Here is an 18491-nt window from a genome sequence, read left to right as displayed (position 1 = left end):
CGGGGCTGTGGCGTCATCGCGGCGCAGCAGCGGCAGGAACGCGGCCGTGTGGCGGCAGCCGCAGCGATGCCGGGCCAGAAATCCTTCCGGCGGCGCAGGGAGGACGAGGACGAGGAGGAGGAGGACGAGCAGCTCGCCGAGGAGGTCAGGTGGGTCGGGCGCTGGCGGGGAACTGGGCCGGGCCCAGCGGGAAGCGCAGCCGCGCCCGGCCCTGCGGCGGTCGAGGGGCAGGACGGGACCCGTGCCTGCTTTGGCCCAGCAGTGCGGTGTCCGGGTGTCACCACATCGTGTCCCGTCATATCGGCACGTACGGCTGTGCTGGGGGCGGTGACGTCACGTCACAGCGCAATGTTGAACCGCGGTGTTGTGGCGTGACGTCAGAGCGTGCGTCACAGCCGTACGTGACCCCAGAAGTTGTGAATTCCTCTCAGTTTAGGGAGAAACTCTTCAGATTTCAATTCACCATCAACTTTCTTCAGAGTCACTCATGCCTGGATGTATTTTGGCTCGTCCTTCCCAAACTGGTTTCTTCTTCAAGCCTTTCGGTGTTTGGTGCTGCCTTTCTAAGGCATCAGAAAGGAACAAATCCAGCAAGTGTCTTTTTTTAAGTTTTTTTCTGACTGCATGGGATTGCTTAAATAAATAGAAAATACCTACTTAACTGGACACCCAAAAAGTGGATGCTGATATGCAGAAGTTTAGGGCAAAATTGAATAGAAAATTCTGTGTTAACTGCAGAAAATAAAATTAATTAATTTAAACCAAAGCATCAAGTACGAAGTCAAATGTATTTTTTTCTTTAGGTTAAAACTTGAGGAAGCCAAAGAAGTTCAGAGCCTCAGAAAGCGGCCCAATGGGGTGAGGTAAGGGATGGCACTGCGGAGGGGAAACTGAGTTTTGTGCAGGGGTGTGATGTGACAGTCAGTTTCTCTCTTGTCATCTGCCTCCTTCCAGTAAAACCATTATGTCAGACACTGCCAAAATTATGTTCCTGACAGAGGAGTTTCTATGTTAAAGCCTGAGGATGGAAAAGACAGGGAGACTTAGAGAGGGATAAAGCAATGCAGTATTGTGTTTCCCTCTGAATTTTATCTTTCTTTTTCTGCCTGACCAGTGCTGTAGCTCTGCTGGTGGGAGAGAAGCTGCAAGAAGAAGCCACACTTGTGGTAAGTGCTGGACAGCTCCATCACCTCGGGGCTCAGATGTGATGGTGTGAGAACACTGACTGTGTCAGTCCAGCCTGGGGCAGGACTGGTGTCACAGCTCAATCCCTAAATGTTTCCTGTGGTTTTATCCAGATTTTTGAAGACTAGCATTAAACTAGAGGGAAGCTTCAGGCGTTTTTGTTATTTCTTGTTTTACAGGATGACCCATTTAAGATAAAATCTGGGGGAATGGTGGACATGAAGAAGCTGAAAGAAAGAGGCAAGGACAGGTAAGTGCATGTGAGCTCTGAAAATCTCTCCCTGGATGAGTATTTAATGACAACTGTTAATTAATTAATCAGAGGTTGTGTCACTTTGAAGAGTTTCATATAATGCAGTCTGGCCAGTTACTTTTGCTCTAACTCGTTAAATTACTTTTTAAAAACCCACAACACACCTCTCCCAAAAAAACCAAACAGCCAACAAAAAATCACCAAATCCTGTAAACATTGTGGTTTCCACTTAGAATTAATGAAGAGGAGGATCTGAACTTGGGAACTTCCTTCTCAGCAGAAACCAACAGGAGGGATGAAGACGCTGACATGTGAGTCGTGCTGTGTTGTGTCTCTGGTGCTGAATCAGGCTGGGTGGCCCCTCACCATTTATTTTTTTATGTTGTGGATTCTGAGTAGTCCCAGGACGTCTTCCCAGTTCTCACTGAAAGTTTCCCTTGCCCTTTCACTTCCTGCCTCCTGGACCTGAGAAGGCTTTTCCATGGGCAAAGCTAGGAGGTGCCAAACAGCCACTTTGGCACTAAATCCCAGTGGGAGCCTTCCCTGCTGGCTGTTAAAGACCTTGGAGGATCTGATTGTTTCTTGGACAATTAATTCTTGCTGCTTATATTAGCTGAGTGCTTTTGGAGAGATAATTCTTCCTCTCTCCCAGCTGTCAGCACAGGGATGCAGCAGTGCTGGAGCAGAGTACAGGAACAGAATTAAATGCCCTGTCCCCTGTGTGCTGCTGTTTAGGATGAAGTACATTGAGACTGAACTGAAGAAGAGAAAGGGGATTGTGGAGAACGAGGAGCAGAAGGTGAAGCTGAAGAATGCTGAGGACTCCCTGTACGAGCTGCCAGAGAACATCCGTGTCTCCTCTGCCAAGAAGACTGAGGAGATGTTGTCCAACCAGATGCTGAGTGGCATTCCTGAGGTGGACCTGGGGATCGAGTATGTGTGTCACACACCTGTGGCTGCTGGCCAGGGCTGCCAGGATGAGCAGCTGTTGCTATGCCTGGATTGCACATCCCCAGTTTGGGGTGGGGTGGGATTGAGCCTTGTTCTGGATTGGTCCTGCACAGCCCCAGGGCTCGGTGCAGCCCCATCCTGTGACTTCTGGGAAAAGGCTCTTCTGTGACCTGACCCCAGCAGCTTTCTGCAGGACCCTTTTGTGTCCTGCACTGAAGTGATGCACCAAGATAGGAGCTTCCATTTTGCCTTTGAAACAAAGTGTCTGTTTCTAGGGCACTGCCCCCTCTCTCAAAAACTGCATCAGAGCCACAGCAGTGCTCTTACTGTCCTCCAATTCCATGCACGTAGCACTTCTGGTCCTGCTACCCTTTCTAACTATGAATTTGTTGTTTTTTTTTTTTTCTTCTAGTGCAAAAATAAAAAACATCATCTCAACTGAAGAGGCCAAGGCCAAGCTGCTGGCAGAGCAGCAGAACAAAAAGAAAGACAGTGAAACTTCCTTTGTTCCCACCAACATGGCTGTTAATTATGTCCAGCACAACAGATGTAAGTCTCGAGTGTCCCTCCTGACCCAGCTGGGACAGAGAAATTATGTATCCATGTATCAGCATGTCAGGATTGCTTTTCCTGAGATGCTCAGACCCTGTCTGGCCTGGTTTTTTACTTCTGCCCATCAGTGAGGGGAGGGATGTATTTCTCATGGCTGGGCTTTCTGACCTCCCAGCTGACACTGTCTCATAAATTTCAAGATGTTTTCTTTAAGCTGTGCCTTGTGTGCTGGAAATGATGGTGTGTGATGGAGAGACTCCAGTTTGCAGGCTGCCAGAGCAGACAGGTGGCCAAGGAAACACAGACCTTATTGGACAGTAGATGGGAATTAATTTCAGTGTGATGCTCTGATGCTGCAGACATCTAAGGGAAAGGCAGCCTTTTGCTATGTCCTTCCATGCTTACAAGGGTGATGGGAATCAGGTTGGTGTGTTCTGATGGAAGTGAAGAGTGTTTGGGCCACTTGAAATAGTGCTGTTGAAATTTGCTCTGCCCCATCTTGCCTAGTTAGCCATAGAAACCAAATCTAAGAAGGGTAGTTCTCTGAGTTTCTGTTCTTTCTGGTAAAGATGACTTACAACACAGGCCATAGAAATATATCCATGTGGATAAGAGTGCTCCAGATAATATTCCTTACCTGATGTTTTCTTTCTTGCAGTTTATCATGAGGAGCTGAATGCTCCAGTGCGAAGGAACAAGGAGGAGCCAAAGCCGCGCCCGCTGAGGGTGGGGGACACAGAGAGGCCGGAGCCTGAGCGTAAGTTCCACCCCTGAATGGTTGTAAGGAGACACTTCTTCTAGATTGTTCTCTACAGAGAACAATCTGGCTCTGCTTTCCTGTTCTTCTCTGAGTGCCCTGAGGCAGTGGGAGTGAAGCAATCCAAGTCCAAGAGCTGCTGCACCTCTAGGGCACATCTGAACTGTGGATGGTGTCCGTAGAGACAGACATCCATCCTCCAGCTCAGGGGTGGAGTGGTGAAGGTCACAACTGAAGTGTTGCCAAAGCTACCTGACAGAGGTTTGGTGGAATAGCAAAGGGTGAAAGGCAATAACCTCACATCATAAGGGGCTGTCTAAGGGAGGTGGCAGAGTTCAGGAAATGTCTCCTGTGAAAGGACGGGGGTATGAAATTGTCTTCTCTTTCTTTTGAAGGGTCTCCTCCAAATCGCAAACGTCCCCTCAATGAAAAAGCCACAGACGATTATCACTATGAGAAGTTCAAGAAGATGAACAGGCGATACTGATGAATGTGGACTGAAGCCTCTGGAGCTGTTCCTATTTTCCACTGATAAAGGATTTTGTGTCAGTGACCTGCAATGGATGTTGGGAACAGTCACTACCTTCAGATGCTGATGTTACCTACGAAATTCTTCCTGTGAGATCTTGTAGTAAATCAGTTTGCAGGTGATTGTGAGCTCTTTGGTTGGTGTAACTTTGTATATAAATATGTTCTTATAAATGAAGTTTTTTAATGGAAAATGAGCTTTCGTGGTTGGTAATTTTTAGTGAGGAAACAAAGTGGCTTTTATAGATTTTTCTTTTCACCATCTTAATACTGAAACAAAGAGATCCTTTAAAAGCAGCAATGTTGCTTGCTTTGTAAATGTAAAGCTCTTGGGAACTTCTTGTCCATGTCTTCCGCAGAAGTGCAGTGTGGGTATTTGTATTTAAGATTTGTAACTTGAGAATAGTAAAAGTGGTTTTTAAGTTATTGTAGCATTTTTTCTTCTGGAATTCATGCTGATGGGTTTTTCCTGGTTTGTGGGTTCTGGTAGTGCTGATGTCCAGATTGTCCCATCGCTCAAAAGTGACAATTCCAGGGTGGGAAGGTACAACCTCAGATTTCACTTTTTCTCAGAAAAGGGGAAGAATTTCCATGCCAGGCCAGGGGCGAGTTTGCCCCTGAGCTTGTACCCTGCGTAGGTCAGCGTAAGATCCCTTGAACAGGTAGCTTTAAGCTGAGACAGGGAAGATTTGATTTAGATTCGATATTAGAAACAAAATTTTTCACTGTTTGGGTGGTCAGGCTTTGGAATAGGGTATGCAGGGAGGTGGTGGAGCAGCAGCACTGGAAGCGTCGGGATGTGGGTTTTAGTGGCTTAGGGGTTACAGTGGCTGTGCTGGATGGACGGTTGGACATGATGCTGTTAAAGGTCTCTTCTAACCATGATGATTCTTTGATCCCTCTATTCTAACACCCTGCGGCACAGCCACAAAATGTAATATTTAATAACTACACTGCGCTCCCGGCCGCGGCGGGTCCCCCCCCCCCCAACATGGCGGCGGCACCTCAGCCCCTCAGCGCCGGCCGCGCCCGTTCCCGCCCCAACATGGCGGCCGCCCCTCAGCGCCGGCCCCGCCTCTCCCCGCACCCGCCATGGCGGCGGCGGAAGCGGCGCCGAGGGGCGGAAGCGGCTGCCGGGCGGCTGGGCCGGGCGGGCAATGAAGCTGCGGCGGGGCGCGCAGCGGGCGGCCCTGGCGTTGGTGCTGCTGCCGCTCCTCACGCCGGCGGGCGCCGTGGAGCCCATCAGCGTGGGACTCGCCATCGCGGGCGCCGCTGCCTCGGCCCTCACCGGCTTCATCTCCTACCCGCGGCTCTACTGCTACTTCAGGGAGTGCTGCCTGCAGCGGCACGACCCGCGCGCCGCCGCCGGTGCGGGACCGGGATGGGCTGAGGGGAGGTGGCGGGAGGGCGCCGGGGCAGCGGCGGCGCCGGGAGCCGGGCAGAGCCCGCGGGGCCTTCCCGTGGGCCGCCGCTCCAGCCTGGCCCTTTGGCCCCTGCCCGGGGCTGGCGGCCGCCACCGCGGGCCGGGTGAGCCCGCGCCCGGCCCGCTCCCCGCCGCTGACAGTGTGGTCTCTCCATGCAGCTCTGCAGCAGAATTTGGACAAGAAGCTGTTCGGGCAGCACTTGGTGAGCAAGGTGGTTGTAAAAGCCGTGAGGGGTTTCTTGAACAATACCAACGCCAAAAAGCCCCTGGCGCTTTCCTTGCACGGGTGGACTGGAACAGGCAAAAACTTTGTCAGTAAGATCGTCGCCGAAAGCATTTATAAAAGAGGGCTGCAGAGTAAATATGTCCATCAGTTCGTGGCAACTTTACACTTTCCTCACGCTCACAGCATCAATCTCTACAAGGTAAGAATGAGCTGTGCTGCAATGAGTTGTAAATGTCACGGCATGATCGGTACATCAGATCTAGATGTTATTTTATATACTAACATGTATGCTGTGCCAGTTTTGTGATCTTCTGTACAGAACTGTACTAACATCCACCAGGATTGGATTTCCTGTGAATGTGAAGTTTTTTGCGTGTGTTTTGAGCCTCTCTTTAGGGAAGAGTGATATGGTTTAATTTTCATTCTGCACTTTGTTTAGAGTTGGGACTGACTTAAGGATAAACATGATTCCTAGTTAGGTGATGTGTTGGTGTGCACTGCAAAAAAACCAAATAGTTCATGACTCTGGGAAACAACCCAGTGACCCCCAGGTTTGTCAGGCACCATGGCAAGCTTGAACTGGCTCTCTGAGGCATCATTGTCTATGCTACTGCACACTTAGCAAATGTTTTCATTTTCTATGGATCCATTTCCAAGCTGTAAAGCAAAATCACAAAATACTGTGCTGTCAGAAAGGTACAGGTCAATGTATTTGGAATTGTCAGTTCTGTAGGCAGGGAGATACATCCGAGCTACTGCTCCATGCTGTTTTATGTTTTTTTTTGTTCTGACTTTGTTCACTGCACAGTTTGAATGAGTACTACTGTCTTGTACTGCGTGTTGATATTCAGTTTGTATGTGTTAAAAATAGGAACAGGATGGTACACAAACCTGATTTCCAAATGGAGGAAATAGACATTTTCTCTTTTACAACTTATTTCCCCCCTTCTTTTAACTGAGCCATATTGAAATATAATGATGTTTTTCTGCATTTGTTGTGAGGTGAATACACTTGGGAAATTTGCTGCCTGAGGCAGTAGCAGGAAGTCTTGCTGCTTATCCCCAATCCACCTGCAGTTCAGGGACCGAGCAGAATAAATTAAAAAGTGATGAATCACTGAAAATAGTCAGAACAGTTATTTCTCATTCATCTACCAGCACATCAACCCTTTTCCCCCCAGTTAATGTATTATTGATCTTGACTGTAATACTCAAGGTGAAAATGCAATGCTTAAGTGAGAGACTCAGTGCAGTTAAGTATTAGCCTTTCTGGACAGCAGTGTTGCAAGAAGGACTTGTAATTGTCTTCATTTAACTTCTGATTGATCAAAACACAGTTTAATTTTGTTTCTCCTTCTGCCAGTGATGGCAGGTGCAATTTCTCACTGCTGCTGGGCAGCAAATTTAATATTGCTTATATTAAGGTTGTTTAGACCAAAGTGCTGCCAAAAGTCATCATCTGACTTGTGTGGCTGTTCCTTGGTGGGACCCATTTTTTGTCCTACTATGCACTTTCATTTTTGCTTTTCATATGAATATCTAGGAGAATTTCCGCTTCTCCTATCCTGTCTCTTGGTATCTTAAAATTTTTCAGAACCAGCATGAGATTCTGTTGAGGTTTCATTTACAGCTTGTAACCATGTTTTAGTCAAGAAGCCAAAGCCATTAAAATGACACCACTGAAACAACTTCTTCAGGACAAAGTTCCATAAACAGCAAGTGCTATTTTTTTTTTTTTTTCTGTCTTTTCAACACAAACTCAGCATCTTTCACTTTTATGGCACTCAGGACCAGCTGCAGTCGTGGATTCGGGGAAATGTGAGCGTCTGTCCTCGGTCACTCTTCATATTTGATGAAATGGATAAAATGCACGCAGGGCTCATTGACTCCATCAAGCCCTTCCTGGACTACTATGAGCTGCTGGATGGGGTGTCCTACAGACAAGCCATCTTCATCTTCCTCAGGTAAACAGTGGCTTTTCCTGCTTTTACTTCATAACTTCAACTTTTAAAACTACCCCCAGATGCAATCTCTGTTTTCTCTTTACTTAGCAATGCAGGAGCTGAAAAGATAACAGAGGTAGCACTAGATTTCTGGAGAAATGGGAGGACAAGGGAAGACATCCAGCTCACAGATATCCAAAATGCACTCTCTGTGTCTGTCTTCAACAACAAAAATAGTGAGTAAAGCTGGGATTGCTTTTGAGATGGTGAAAGTTACACAAAAGGGATGGGCTGCATTAAGCTGCATTTTTACAAGCTATGGTTTCTTCTGATGTGGCCTCCAGCTTTTGGCTTGTGAGGAGCAAAAATGCAGTTTTGGGGCCTGCAGTTGGCTCCCAGGATGGGTGAAGATTCAGGAGCTCATTGTGCTCCTTGGCCACCAGCCTGTTTGCTGCACATTTTGGGGCAAGTGCTTCACAGGTTTCCTCACACAGAACTTGTGGTGAAAAGAGGTATTAACATAATTATGCTCTGAAATTAGCATTGGAAGCAAACTCACTGTACTTCTTAAAAAGTTTAGATACAAGCTCCAAAAGAAGGAGTAAGAAATCTGGTCTGGGAGAGCTGATAAGAGAGAGAAAATCTGTCCCTCTAGATGAGAGAGGGAAAGGTATGAGACCAGCACCTGGAGAGCAAGGCTCAAGCACAGTCAAAATTCATTCATTCAGCCTAAAGGACCACATTTATGTGTCTGTCCAAAATTTTATGCACAGAGTAACATGGGAGGGGGGCTTGTATTGACTTGTGCATTATAGTGCTTAAAATCCTAGATGAATTTTTAGCTGTGATCTGCCCCTTGCTCCCACTCAACCTGTGGCAGTGTTTAACTAGAGAAATACTAACAAACCTCTTTCCCTTTGCAGGTGGGTTTTGGCACAGCACCTTGATTGACTTGTGCATTATAGTGCTTAAAATCCTAGATGAATTTTTAGCTGTGATCTGCCCCTTGCTCCCACTCAACCTGTGGCAGTGTTTAACTAGAGAAATACTAACAAACCTCTTTCCCTTTGCAGGTGGGTTTTGGCACAGCACCTTGATTGACAGAAACCTCATTGACTACTTCATTCCTTTCCTGCCTCTGGAGTACAAACATGTGAAAATGTGTGTCAGGGTTGAGATTGAGTCTCGTGGCTACGCTGTGGATGAAGACATTGTGAGCAGGATAGCTGAGGAGATGACCTACTTCCCCAGGGAGGAGAGAATCTATTCAGATAAAGGATGTAAAACTGTGGATGCAAAGCTGGACTATTATTATGACTTCTAATGCTTTATTGCTACAACCTGCAAAGAAGCAAATTTAACTTAATCACAAAGTGGGGGACCTGAGACATTTCGTTTTTAAGTACTTTTTAAAGAAAGGAACACTATTTTTTAACTGGTGTGTAAATAAGCAGCAGTGCCTCTGCATTTTTGTCACCATCACAGCTCCTGAGTGCTTCAGCCCTGTGCTGTGAAGGTAAGAAGGAACTGCTTTGGGAATTCTGGATCTGGCAGGGCTCAAGACTTGAATCATGTGGTGATCGTCGGAACCCCTTGGCAGATTCTTGACAGGTATAGAAGGATTGAGACTATAACCTAATTTTAATTTGATTTTGCTCTGATGTGGATGATCTCTAGACAATATGGAGAATTTTAATCAAAGTTCCTGTGTCTCTGAAAGCCTTTGTTGGTCCTGTGTGGGAATATGCATTAAAAATAGAACATGTGTCTTTTTGCCTTGAACAGCTTGGGCCCAGTAAAGATAAGGGGGGATTCTGGAATTTAAAAATCTGGGCATACAGTGCCATTGTCTTTTTCAAAACTGATGTCTAATTTAGTCTCCTATGTGTCAAACCAAGAATATAAAACTCGTTGTTGTGAATAGTGTTCAGAGAGCAGAGTTAGTATCACAAGGAAGTGAGTTAAGATCCATAAATGCCACAGTGGTGTACTTAGTTCCTATTTTAGGTCAGCCTTTATGTTGCCCACAGCAGGTTCTCCCAGGAGTGATCTCAGGAGGGAGAACTGTGCTCTGAGAGTGGTGAGTCAGCTTCATGGGAAAGCTGCAACGTCATGGGAAACGTGTACAGATTAAATTTTACATCATGGAAATTGAAAAGAGGTTTCTCTTCCTCACTTACACCTTGAATTCAGGGGTCAGCTTGCAGGGATTTCTCTTTTTCATCTTCTCACCATACTGTGTGCCTTGAGGCAGATCTAAAGGCATCTGAAAAAAGAAACAACCCATAAAATGTGTCCACTGAAGTTACTGTGAAGGGTGCCAGACTTGTTTCTTAATGTGAGCACTGCAGAGGCTTTTTACATTCCAGTTGCTGTTCAAAATAAACTTTTCTCATCAGAAATGTATTTCTTAGCTACCTTCTGGTGTTCTTTGCATTCAGTGATTTGATACTGAGTTTGTACAAGTTTATTCCATGTTGAGGAAGAGCACCCTGCATTCCTGGCTGTTCCAGCTGTGCTTGAGTACAGGTTCTGCTTCTGCAGTTCAAAGGGCAGAGATAGGAGATGTGGCTGTGCTACCTGGTGAAACAAATCAAGCTTGGAATGGAAACTGCACTTCTGGACTGTTTATACTAATTACAGCCATGTGGGTTTTGTAGAGGCAGACTTCCTAGATGCATGTGTGCTCAATAAGGATGAACTTGTCTTGTAGAGACCAGTTAAAACCCTGCTGCTCACCTCCTCCTCCTCCTCCCACTGTGGTACCACTGCCTGAACAGTGCAGGCTCTGTTTGAAGCCACCCACATTTTCAGTGGCAGCATCTTGGAGTTTTCTCTGCAAGGGGGAAAAAAGGGCCAGTGAGGCTCCAACTGTCCTTGCTCTGAAAGTGTGTGATATACAAATTATCAGTCCTACTATTTGTCAGCAAATGAGTGCTTTGAACTCAGGTATTTATCTGTTTCTTTGACTTCCTGATTATAGCAAATACCTGGCTAATGGCAAAAAGCAGATGTAACGATGATAAACTTGTGCTGTGGTCTGGTACCAAGAGAATCAGTACAACCAAGCTGTGCTGTGACTAAGATAGCTCTGGAACTCTCTTGGTTCTGCCTTATGCATTGCTAGTCAGTATTTCCCACAGCTCTGAATTGCCCAGGGTAGATGGAAGCTTCCTCTGGAGAGCAGGAATGATGTGGAAAGGGTGGAGACTGCCTCTGTTTAATCTCTCTCCTGTTCTGCAGACCTGGCCAGGAGCAGCTCCATTGGGTAAAAGACTATGGCTGTGCCTGAAATCACTCCCAGATTTGATCCTTCTGATCCTGTTGTTATTCCTTCTCTGTATGGTTTCAGAGCTAAGGTCCTCACTCTTTCTTTGGCCAATATTCTGTTTAATAGGCCATTTAAGGCTGGATCAGACAACTTGAAGTGGCATTTGGGAGAGGTCTGCTGCCCAGAGGAACAGTCCATTGGCCAGGTGAGAGGAGCTGAGCAGGCCCAAGAGTAAATTCTGTTCTTGCCAGAGTCCAGGACAAGCAGCTGCTGCTTTACTCCCTGCAGAAAGCTGAACTATTCTGAGATCTCACACTGCTGATAGAATCAGAGGCCATGGTTTAAATCCACTGAAATAGGAAGTGCTGTTGTCCTGCCAGCCAGAGGCAGCCTGGCCCCAGAGCCTGGCGTGCCCAGGGAGGACAAGCAGCTGAGCTGTGCCAGGAGGGTGAAGTCCAAGTGAACAGCAGAGCCTGTGCTTCCCAGGGGCTCCCTGACATTCCCTGGTGCTTCCTTAGAGCACAACACGTGGGGCACAAGTGCCCCTGCAGGGAGGTGAGAGCTGCTGCCAACAGCTGCCCCACACTTACAAAGGAAGTGTAACAGAAACGTGCAGTGCAGCTTTCTAGTACTTTCCTATATCTGAAAATGATTAACCAAGAGAGAAGAAGTAACTTAGGATTTATTCCAACTGCAGTACAGTAGTATTTAGTGTTTTGAAATAGCACAAATATTTTCTTTTTGGAGTAAGTGAAACTGGATGCAGCATATACAACTAGGAATAAATCAGTTAGTAGGGAAAACATCACACTGAAAAGTGACAGTCCAATGTCCCAAGGTTAATGGCTTGCTAGTGTTTGGCTCTGGAGATTGCATCACTGTGAACAGTTTGCCAACGTTTGACAAACTCCAGTGGGGCTATAAAAGGCAATCAACACTTCAAATTTAGAGCTTAACGTGAGTGCTAAACTCTCTGTTGTAATTTGAATTAACATAATTGTAATGAGACCCATAATTAGCATTACCTCTTAAAGGAAGTTTAAGAAAAAGTGAGGGAATAGATGATGCAGCATAAAAACAGCCCCCTCCTTGTACCAATTTAAAACCACAGTACAACCAACAAAGTGAAAGGCACTTCTGTCTTGCATTACAACATTTGATACACAAGCAATGGGAGACTAAGAGTTAAAGCTTGCAACAGCATTTAAAACCCAGCCTCCCCACTGGGTGAAGGTTAAATTGATCTTTCCCAGCTTCTTAACTCATCACTCACCCTTTCACACAGGCATTCTTTTATAAAACTAACTAGTGAGGTATAGGCTTGTTGCTATTGTTTACATTTCAGCATAAAAATACACTATTAAAATAATTTCTTCCATTCAAGTGTCTTCCAAGCAAGGTGAGAGCAGCATGATCCACACCTTGACCAGTAGGAGCAGCAGGGAAGGACTACTAAAGACCTCAGAGACTTCAGGCCCAGGAGCCCACACAGATTAATCTCACAAACTGCAACAATTGAATTCTCATGATTGATTTTTCTGCTTAAGTACAAAGACTGGCCTAGTATGTTGTAACAGATCTCTCAGATGGGTCCCTCAGTTTAGGAAGACCTGGAGTCACAAATTTACTTAGTCCCTTTAAAGAATAGTTTAACAATTTATTTTCCCCCAAGGAAACATGGGGCAAACTCTTACTTCCTCCTCCTCTGCCCTCTCTCTATTATTTAGTAATACATTTCTAGGAGGTCATAATGACTTCCCATATTTCTGTACTAGGAGATGGAGGATGTGCCCAGCTGAGGCACAGGAAGATTTCTACCATATCATCATCTTACTGCAATGCACCAAGGAGTTGCAGACCCTTGCAGACATGATCACAGTTCAGAACACAGCACACATCCCTCCATTTCACTGGGAATGTGAACAGGACCATGTACATGGAACACAGTATCTGGAAAAACTCCTCTGTTTTCCTTTGTTCCAATCTAATTTATGTGGAAAGAGGAATTAAATACTTTATAATCCCAGCACTTGGAAGAATAAAGCAGGAGAGGCTGTATCCAGTGCTGTGTGTCACACTAGAAATTATCTACAGACTAAAAGAAAACTAAAGGGGGCAACAGTGGGATAGCAGCCAGTTCAGAGATGAACAGGCTGGATGGGACTATGAGTGACCTGATTCAGTGGAAAGTGTCCCTGCCCATGGCAGAGGATATCACTAGATGATCTTTAAGTCCCAATTCTATATTAAGTTAAAAAAAAAAAAACAAAAACCCAAAATCAAAAAAAACCAACCAAACACACAAGCTACAAAGCCCATACAGCTCACTCTGGTATTTTCACCATACTCCCTGCAACAGTAAAAAAGTGTAAGTGCAAATACACAGATTTCCAAAAGCTCTGAAAGTGCTGTGGAGACTCAAAGTGGAAATCAACCCCTGGTGTTGGTATCTCTCATCACAAAGTCTTCATGAATATCCAGCTTGGCCTGTACAGTCTTGCAGCCTTTATCAGAGTAGATCCTCTGCTCCTTGGGGAAATAGGTCATCTCATCTGCCACCTCCTGAACAATCTTCTCATCCACAGCATAGCCACGGGCTGCCATTTCAGCCCTGACACACATCTTCACATGCCTTTGCTCCAGGGGCAGGAAAGGGACAAAGTAGTCAATCAGGTTCCTGTCAATGATGCTGCTGTGCCACAGCCCACCTGGATAAATTGGGGGGGAAAAAATCATAAGGAGTTTTTCTAAACTTGATCCTGCATATGACAGGATCCACAAGCCAGGCTGGACTCACAGAGCAGTTTGTCTCAGCCCCTGAGGAATGAATTTCCCATTTTTGGGGCAAAGTGACTTACTATTCTTGTTGTTGAAGACTCCTACAGAGAGCAAGGGCTCCAGGTCTTTCAGCTGAATATCTTCCCTGCGCTTTCCACTTGCCCAGAAGTCAAGAGCTGCTTTGTTAATTAAATCACCACCTGCATTGCTGAGCATAAAAGAAAAACATACAGTGGTGAAAAAGAGACACAAGTGAACCAGAATTTCTTTTGCAGCCTGTTGCACATATTGCTAATCTCCTTGATATCAAACAAATCATCAAAAAGAATCCTGTAAGCCAAAATTTAGGGAAAGTCTCCAGTTCTTTAAGTAGCCATCTGTGTGGTGGGTTGCCCCCAGCCAGCAGCCAAGACTGACACAGCCACTTGCTTACTCCCTCCTGCCTCAGTGGGATGGAAGGAGAAGATAGGAAGAACAAAAGTCTGAAGACTTGTGGGTCAAGATAAAGGTAGTTTAATAAGAGGAGAAAAAAAAAATCCAAGGATGACTAAGGAAATCACTCACCACCCCCACAGTCAGACCAATGCCCAAATGCTGAAGAACCATCACCTTAAAGATGAAACCCCATTTTTTTTCTCCAGCCCTGTTTTTATTGCTGAGCATGGCATGCCATAGTATTAAATATCCTCCTGGGCACTTCAGGTCAGCTGTGTCCCCTCCCATCCTCCTGCCCACCCCAGCCTACTGTGGGAAAAGCCTTGAAGCTTTGCAAACATCATCCAGAAATGGGCAAAACATTGGTGTGCTATCAACTCTCAGAGCCACAAATCCCAAACAGCACCAGACCAGGTGCTCTGAAGATATTTAACTCCATGCCAGCAAGGTCCAGTACTTGTACACCCATCCCAAAATGTGAACTCTCTTATGTCATGTGCTCTGGGCCAGCTTCATGAGCCCAGCATGCTGCTGTGGCCATGCTCAGCATCAGACCTGCTCCACTACAGCCACAGGCACAAGTTCAGACTGTTCCCCGCTGTCTTTGCACAGAGAATCTTCCCTCCTGACCATTTTATTTTGCTCTTCTTTGAATGAGATACCCAAGAAACATCATTATCATCACAAATAAACATTCAGTATCTCAAAATGACAGAAATTGCTGCCACAGACCTGAGGAAGATGAAGATGGCTTTCCTGTAAGACACCCCATCAACCTCCTCATAATAGTCTAAGAAGGGCTTGATGGCATCAATGACACCTGGATGCATTTTGTCCATCTCATCAAAAATGAAGACAGAGGAGGGACAGGCACTGACATTGCCTCGAATCCAGTTCTGCAGCTGTTCCTGGAACAAGAGGTTGAAAGCCACTGAAAAACAAGGTCTTCACTGGATGTACTGCAAGATTCTTGTACATGACAGATTCTGGGGACACACTATCAAATTTCAGTATCCCACATTCACTGGCTGGTGAATGAAAGAGGAAAAAACCAAGAGAAAGGTATCACCCAACACATGCAGACCAATGTCCAGCCAGAGTTAGAGCAACAACCACCTTGGAAACCAATACTCCCCCATTTTTTCCTTCTTCAACCCCCATTTCTCTGGCTGAGCATGAAAGCATGTGGAATGGAATAGCTTTTTGGCCAGCGGGGGTCAGCTGTCCAGGCTGTGCCCCCTCCCCACCTCTTGCCCACCTCAACCTGCTCAATACGAGTGGAAAAAACTAGCAAGCTTTGAAGCTGTGCAAGCACTACTGTAACAGCCAAAGCACCACTGTGTTCTCAACATTATCAACACTGTTTCAGTCATAAATGCAAAACATGGCCCCGCGGGGGCTGTGGAGAAGGTGCCTTCCATCCCGGACAGCCAGGATAATGCAGCTGGAAGGACAAACTCTCCTTGCAGCGAGCACGGGAATCAGCAGCAGATGGCATCAGTGAGAGGGTAGCGCTAGGAAATGGAAACTATCTTGGGTTTGATTTCTCGGCCTTTACTTTATGCATGAACTTCCCCTTCTCTATCCCTCCTAAGCAACAAGTTTGCAATTCCCAGCTGCACACCTCCAGCTGTCAGGAACATGAATCAGAATATTCTGAGTTAGAAAGGACCCACAAGGATCATCGAGTCCAACTTTTACTTGAATGGCCCGTACAGGGATCGAACTCACAACCTCGGCGTTCTCAGCATCATGCTGAGCTCATCCCAGAGGGAACCTGCGGGAGATGAGCAGGACACCCCGGCAGGGGTTCAGGGACCCACTGCGGGTAACCACCTCCTGCCCCTCCTCACCTTGTACAGCTTGACCTGGTCGTGGTGGGGGAAGTGCAGGGTGGCCAGGAAGAGATGCACGAACTTGCTGCGCAGGCCGGCGGGGTGGACCTGCTCCGCCAGGATCTGGCTGAGGAAGTTCTTGCCGGTGCCGGCCCAGCCGTGCAGCGACAGCATCAGCGGCTTCTTGGGGCTGGGGTTGTTGCTGAAGCCCAGCACCGCCTTCAGCACCACGTCCTTGGCCAGGTGCTGCCCGAAGAGCCTGTTGTCCAGCTGCGCCTTCAGCGCTGCGGGGAGAGGGACAGCTCAGCACCGCCGGTCACCGCGCACGCCCCGGGCCGCGCTGCCCAGTGACCGGCCCGAGCTCGGGGGCAGCCCGGCCGCCCCCAGCCCCCGCCGTACCGGTGGCGTTGAGGCGCTGCCCGGCGCGGGGGCAGCACTCCACGTAGCTGCAGTAGAACCTGGGGTACGACAGGTAGCCGGTGAGCGCCGAGGCCACGCCGATGGCCAGGCCCACGCTGAGCGGCTCCAGCGCCGCCAGCCCCGGCAGCAGCACCCACAGCAGCGGCACCGAGCGCGCCATGGCGGCCCCGAGCGCGCGCGCGCCGCTCCCGCCGAGCCTGCGCGCCCGCGCGTCCCCGCCCCGTGAGGGGCCGCCGCCATCTTTGTGCCGGGCAGAGGTCCCGGATCCCGGACCTGCTGGCAGCTCCGCCGGGAAATGAAACACCAATACCGGCTCTTTGCTAGCGACGGAGCCTTGCTTCAGTCTGGCCCGGCGGGCCAAATTGCAGCCTCCACATATACACAAAGTTTTTTTACTCATTTATACCGTTTTAACAAGCAACAGAATTATTACTCATCGGTTCTAAATTACATCATTTTCTTCCATTAGTTACTATTCTACCCTCTATTGCTTATTGATTCCTCTCTTCTTATGTTAATTAGTCCATAATTTTAGTCTTTTTAGTATCTTTTTCCTCTGGTAGGGACTCTACAACGAGTCTTTGCTAGTCTCTGACAAAATGTCCTTGTGGTCCATAATTTCTGCACTCCAGGTGGTCACCCTCAACAATACATATTTCTCTCTCAGGCTTTTCATTGAGGCATATCAGAGTTTACCAAAATGTAAAGTTTCAGTATTTTCCCAAGCTGTGTTCCCTGCCTGTCGATTCGTGTCATTGGCACCATTGGGAAGAGCCTGATCCACCTTTGTGGATATTTAGATATTTACACACATTCATGAGGTCTATCAATGGCATTTGCCACCCTGATGGTGCCATAAACCAGCACAGCCCATTTCTGCCAATATAAACCAATAAATCAGCAAGGAAAATGCTCCGGTACTGCTCAGAGAAGCAAGACACACAATTTCTTGTGGGATAAAGAATATTAGGTTAGTGTGCCTTGTAGCATATAGAGATAGATTAGGTCTCTGCCCTGTAGACCCTTATCTTCCACAAGCCCACCAAAAGAAGCTCTCACCACGCTGTGAAGAAACACCAGCTTGAACCCCGGGCCCTCCCCACTGCCTTACCTTTGAAATTCACAGTGCTATTCCTTTTGCAGCACTCCTGGAAGCGGCACTTGAGCCAGGAGTCGGAGGACAAGAGATGCCAAGCCATGAGAGCGCCTCCCGCAACCACCGAAGCGCTGAGAGGGTCAAAAGCCGGCGTCAGGGTGGGCACAAGAACAAAAATTACAGCGGCCTTCAGGAGCTTCATGGTGGGAGCTGCCAGCCAGCTCAGCAGGAAAAGAAACCAAAACAGAAACCGCAGAAAAACTTCCTGGAGCGTGGAGCCTGGGACTGCTGAAAGGGGCTGGAAGCCAAGTCTCCTGTAAGCTGGAGGTGTTAATGAGTTAACAGACTTATCACGCTGCTCCAGGAGAACTGAAAGTGTTGTGAACAGAGCACCGCATAGGCACAGTGAGAGTTTCACTAGGACAGTCCCAGCTCTGATGGGAGGAGGACTGGAACCTCTCAGCATCTTAACCAAGGTGCTAATTGGGCTGGTGATTAACGGAGAACACAGAGATGCTTGTTTTGGGCTTAATTGCGAGTGGTCGTGCACACAACATTACACAGACCAAGGATTTCCGCAGCAACGCTTAGGGCTCTGCAATTCACAGCACTGAACGTGTCAGAAAGCTGCTGTGTAAAACCAAATCCTTAGAGCAGGTTTTTAATTTTTTTTGTCCTGAAAACTTGAATATCTCCTCACCACCACCACAAAAAAAAAAACAACAAAAAAACCCAAACAAACAAACAAACAAACAAAAACCAAACCAACAAAAAAAAAAAAGAAAAAAAAAACAAAAAAAAAAACCCAAAAAAAAAACACAAAAAAAACCCCAAAAAA

The 18491-nt window shown here is 47.0% G+C and overlaps 3 protein-coding genes across 5 annotated transcripts; 2 read left to right on the top strand and 1 right to left on the bottom strand.

Moving 5' to 3' along the window:
- The first annotated feature begins 17 nt into the window (after positions 1–17).
- On the top strand, positions 18–4657 carry CUNH9orf78 (chromosome unknown C9orf78 homolog). Its single transcript, XM_071454371.1, has 9 exons — positions 18–149; positions 804–863; positions 1115–1166; positions 1365–1435; positions 1672–1749; positions 2174–2371; positions 2802–2938; positions 3600–3698; positions 4094–4657. Exons 1-9 carry the CDS (start codon positions 67–69, stop codon positions 4183–4185), a joined length of 870 nt encoding a protein of 289 aa, XP_071310472.1. The 5' UTR covers positions 18–66; the 3' UTR covers positions 4186–4657.
- Positions 4658–5303: 646 nt separating this feature from the next.
- LOC139603440 (torsin-1A-like) lies at positions 5304–10224 on the top strand. The gene is given in 6 exon segments (XM_071454370.1): positions 5304–5337; positions 5340–5594; positions 5809–6074; positions 7664–7839; positions 7927–8054; positions 8892–10224. Coding segments are annotated over 6 exon segments (1095 nt in total). The 5' UTR covers positions 5304–5318; the 3' UTR covers positions 9143–10224.
- Positions 10225–11753: 1529 nt separating this feature from the next.
- TOR1B (torsin family 1 member B) lies at positions 11754–18427 on the bottom strand. 3 transcript variants are annotated; one of them, XM_071454369.1, is made up of 6 exons: positions 17797–18427; positions 16537–16670; positions 16156–16421; positions 15035–15210; positions 13948–14075; positions 11754–13797 (listed from the first exon to the last, which is right to left on the bottom strand). In XM_071454369.1, the coding sequence occupies exons 1-6, from the start codon at positions 18117–18119 to the stop codon at positions 13520–13522; spliced, it is 1305 nt and encodes a 434-aa protein (XP_071310470.1). In that variant the 5' UTR covers positions 18120–18427; the 3' UTR covers positions 11754–13519. The 3 variants fall into 3 exon arrangements, with proteins under 3 accessions (XP_071310470.1, XP_071310468.1, XP_071310469.1); XM_071454367.1 differs by lacking the exon at positions 16537–16670 and having other exon boundaries at positions 17669–18425; XM_071454368.1 differs by lacking the exon at positions 17797–18427 and having other exon boundaries at positions 16537–16746.
- Positions 18428–18491: the final 64 nt, after the last annotated feature.

This window comes from Agelaius tricolor, unplaced genomic scaffold, assembly GCF_023055355.1.
Source record: "Agelaius tricolor isolate 1412-34295 unplaced genomic scaffold, bAgeTri1.0.p SCAF_38, whole genome shotgun sequence".
In the NCBI taxonomy this organism is placed as follows: domain Eukaryota; kingdom Metazoa; phylum Chordata; class Aves; order Passeriformes; family Icteridae; genus Agelaius; species Agelaius tricolor.
The sequence above is the reverse complement of the archived record's forward strand: the minus strand, read 5'-3'. Positions and strand labels throughout refer to the sequence as shown.

What these genes read in the sequence shown, in the direction of transcription:
- CUNH9orf78 (XM_071454371.1), top strand. Translation starts at nt 67, where the DNA reads ATGCCGGGCCAGAAATCCTTCCGGCGGCGCAGGGAGGACGAGGACGAG. An exon ending in CAGCTCGCCGAGGAGGTCAG is followed by an intron (nt 150 to 803) that starts GTGGGTCGGGCG and finishes TTTTTTCTTTAG; the next exon opens with GTTAAAACTTGAGGAAGCCA. An exon ending in AGGGATGAAGACGCTGACAT is followed by an intron (nt 1,750 to 2,173) that starts GTGAGTCGTGCT and finishes GCTGCTGTTTAG; the next exon opens with GATGAAGTACATTGAGACTG.
- TOR1B (XM_071454369.1), bottom strand. Translation starts at nt 18,119, where the DNA reads ATGCTGAGAGGTTCCAGTCCTCCTCCCATCAGAGCTGGGACTGTCCTA. An exon ending in GCAGCGCCTCAACGCCACCG is followed by an intron (nt 16,422 to 16,536) that starts GTACGGCGGGGG and finishes CTCTCCCCGCAG; the next exon opens with CGCTGAAGGCGCAGCTGGAC. An exon ending in GCCATCTTCATCTTCCTCAG is followed by an intron (nt 14,076 to 15,034) that starts GTCTGTGGCAGC and finishes TTTTATGCTCAG; the next exon opens with CAATGCAGGTGGTGATTTAA.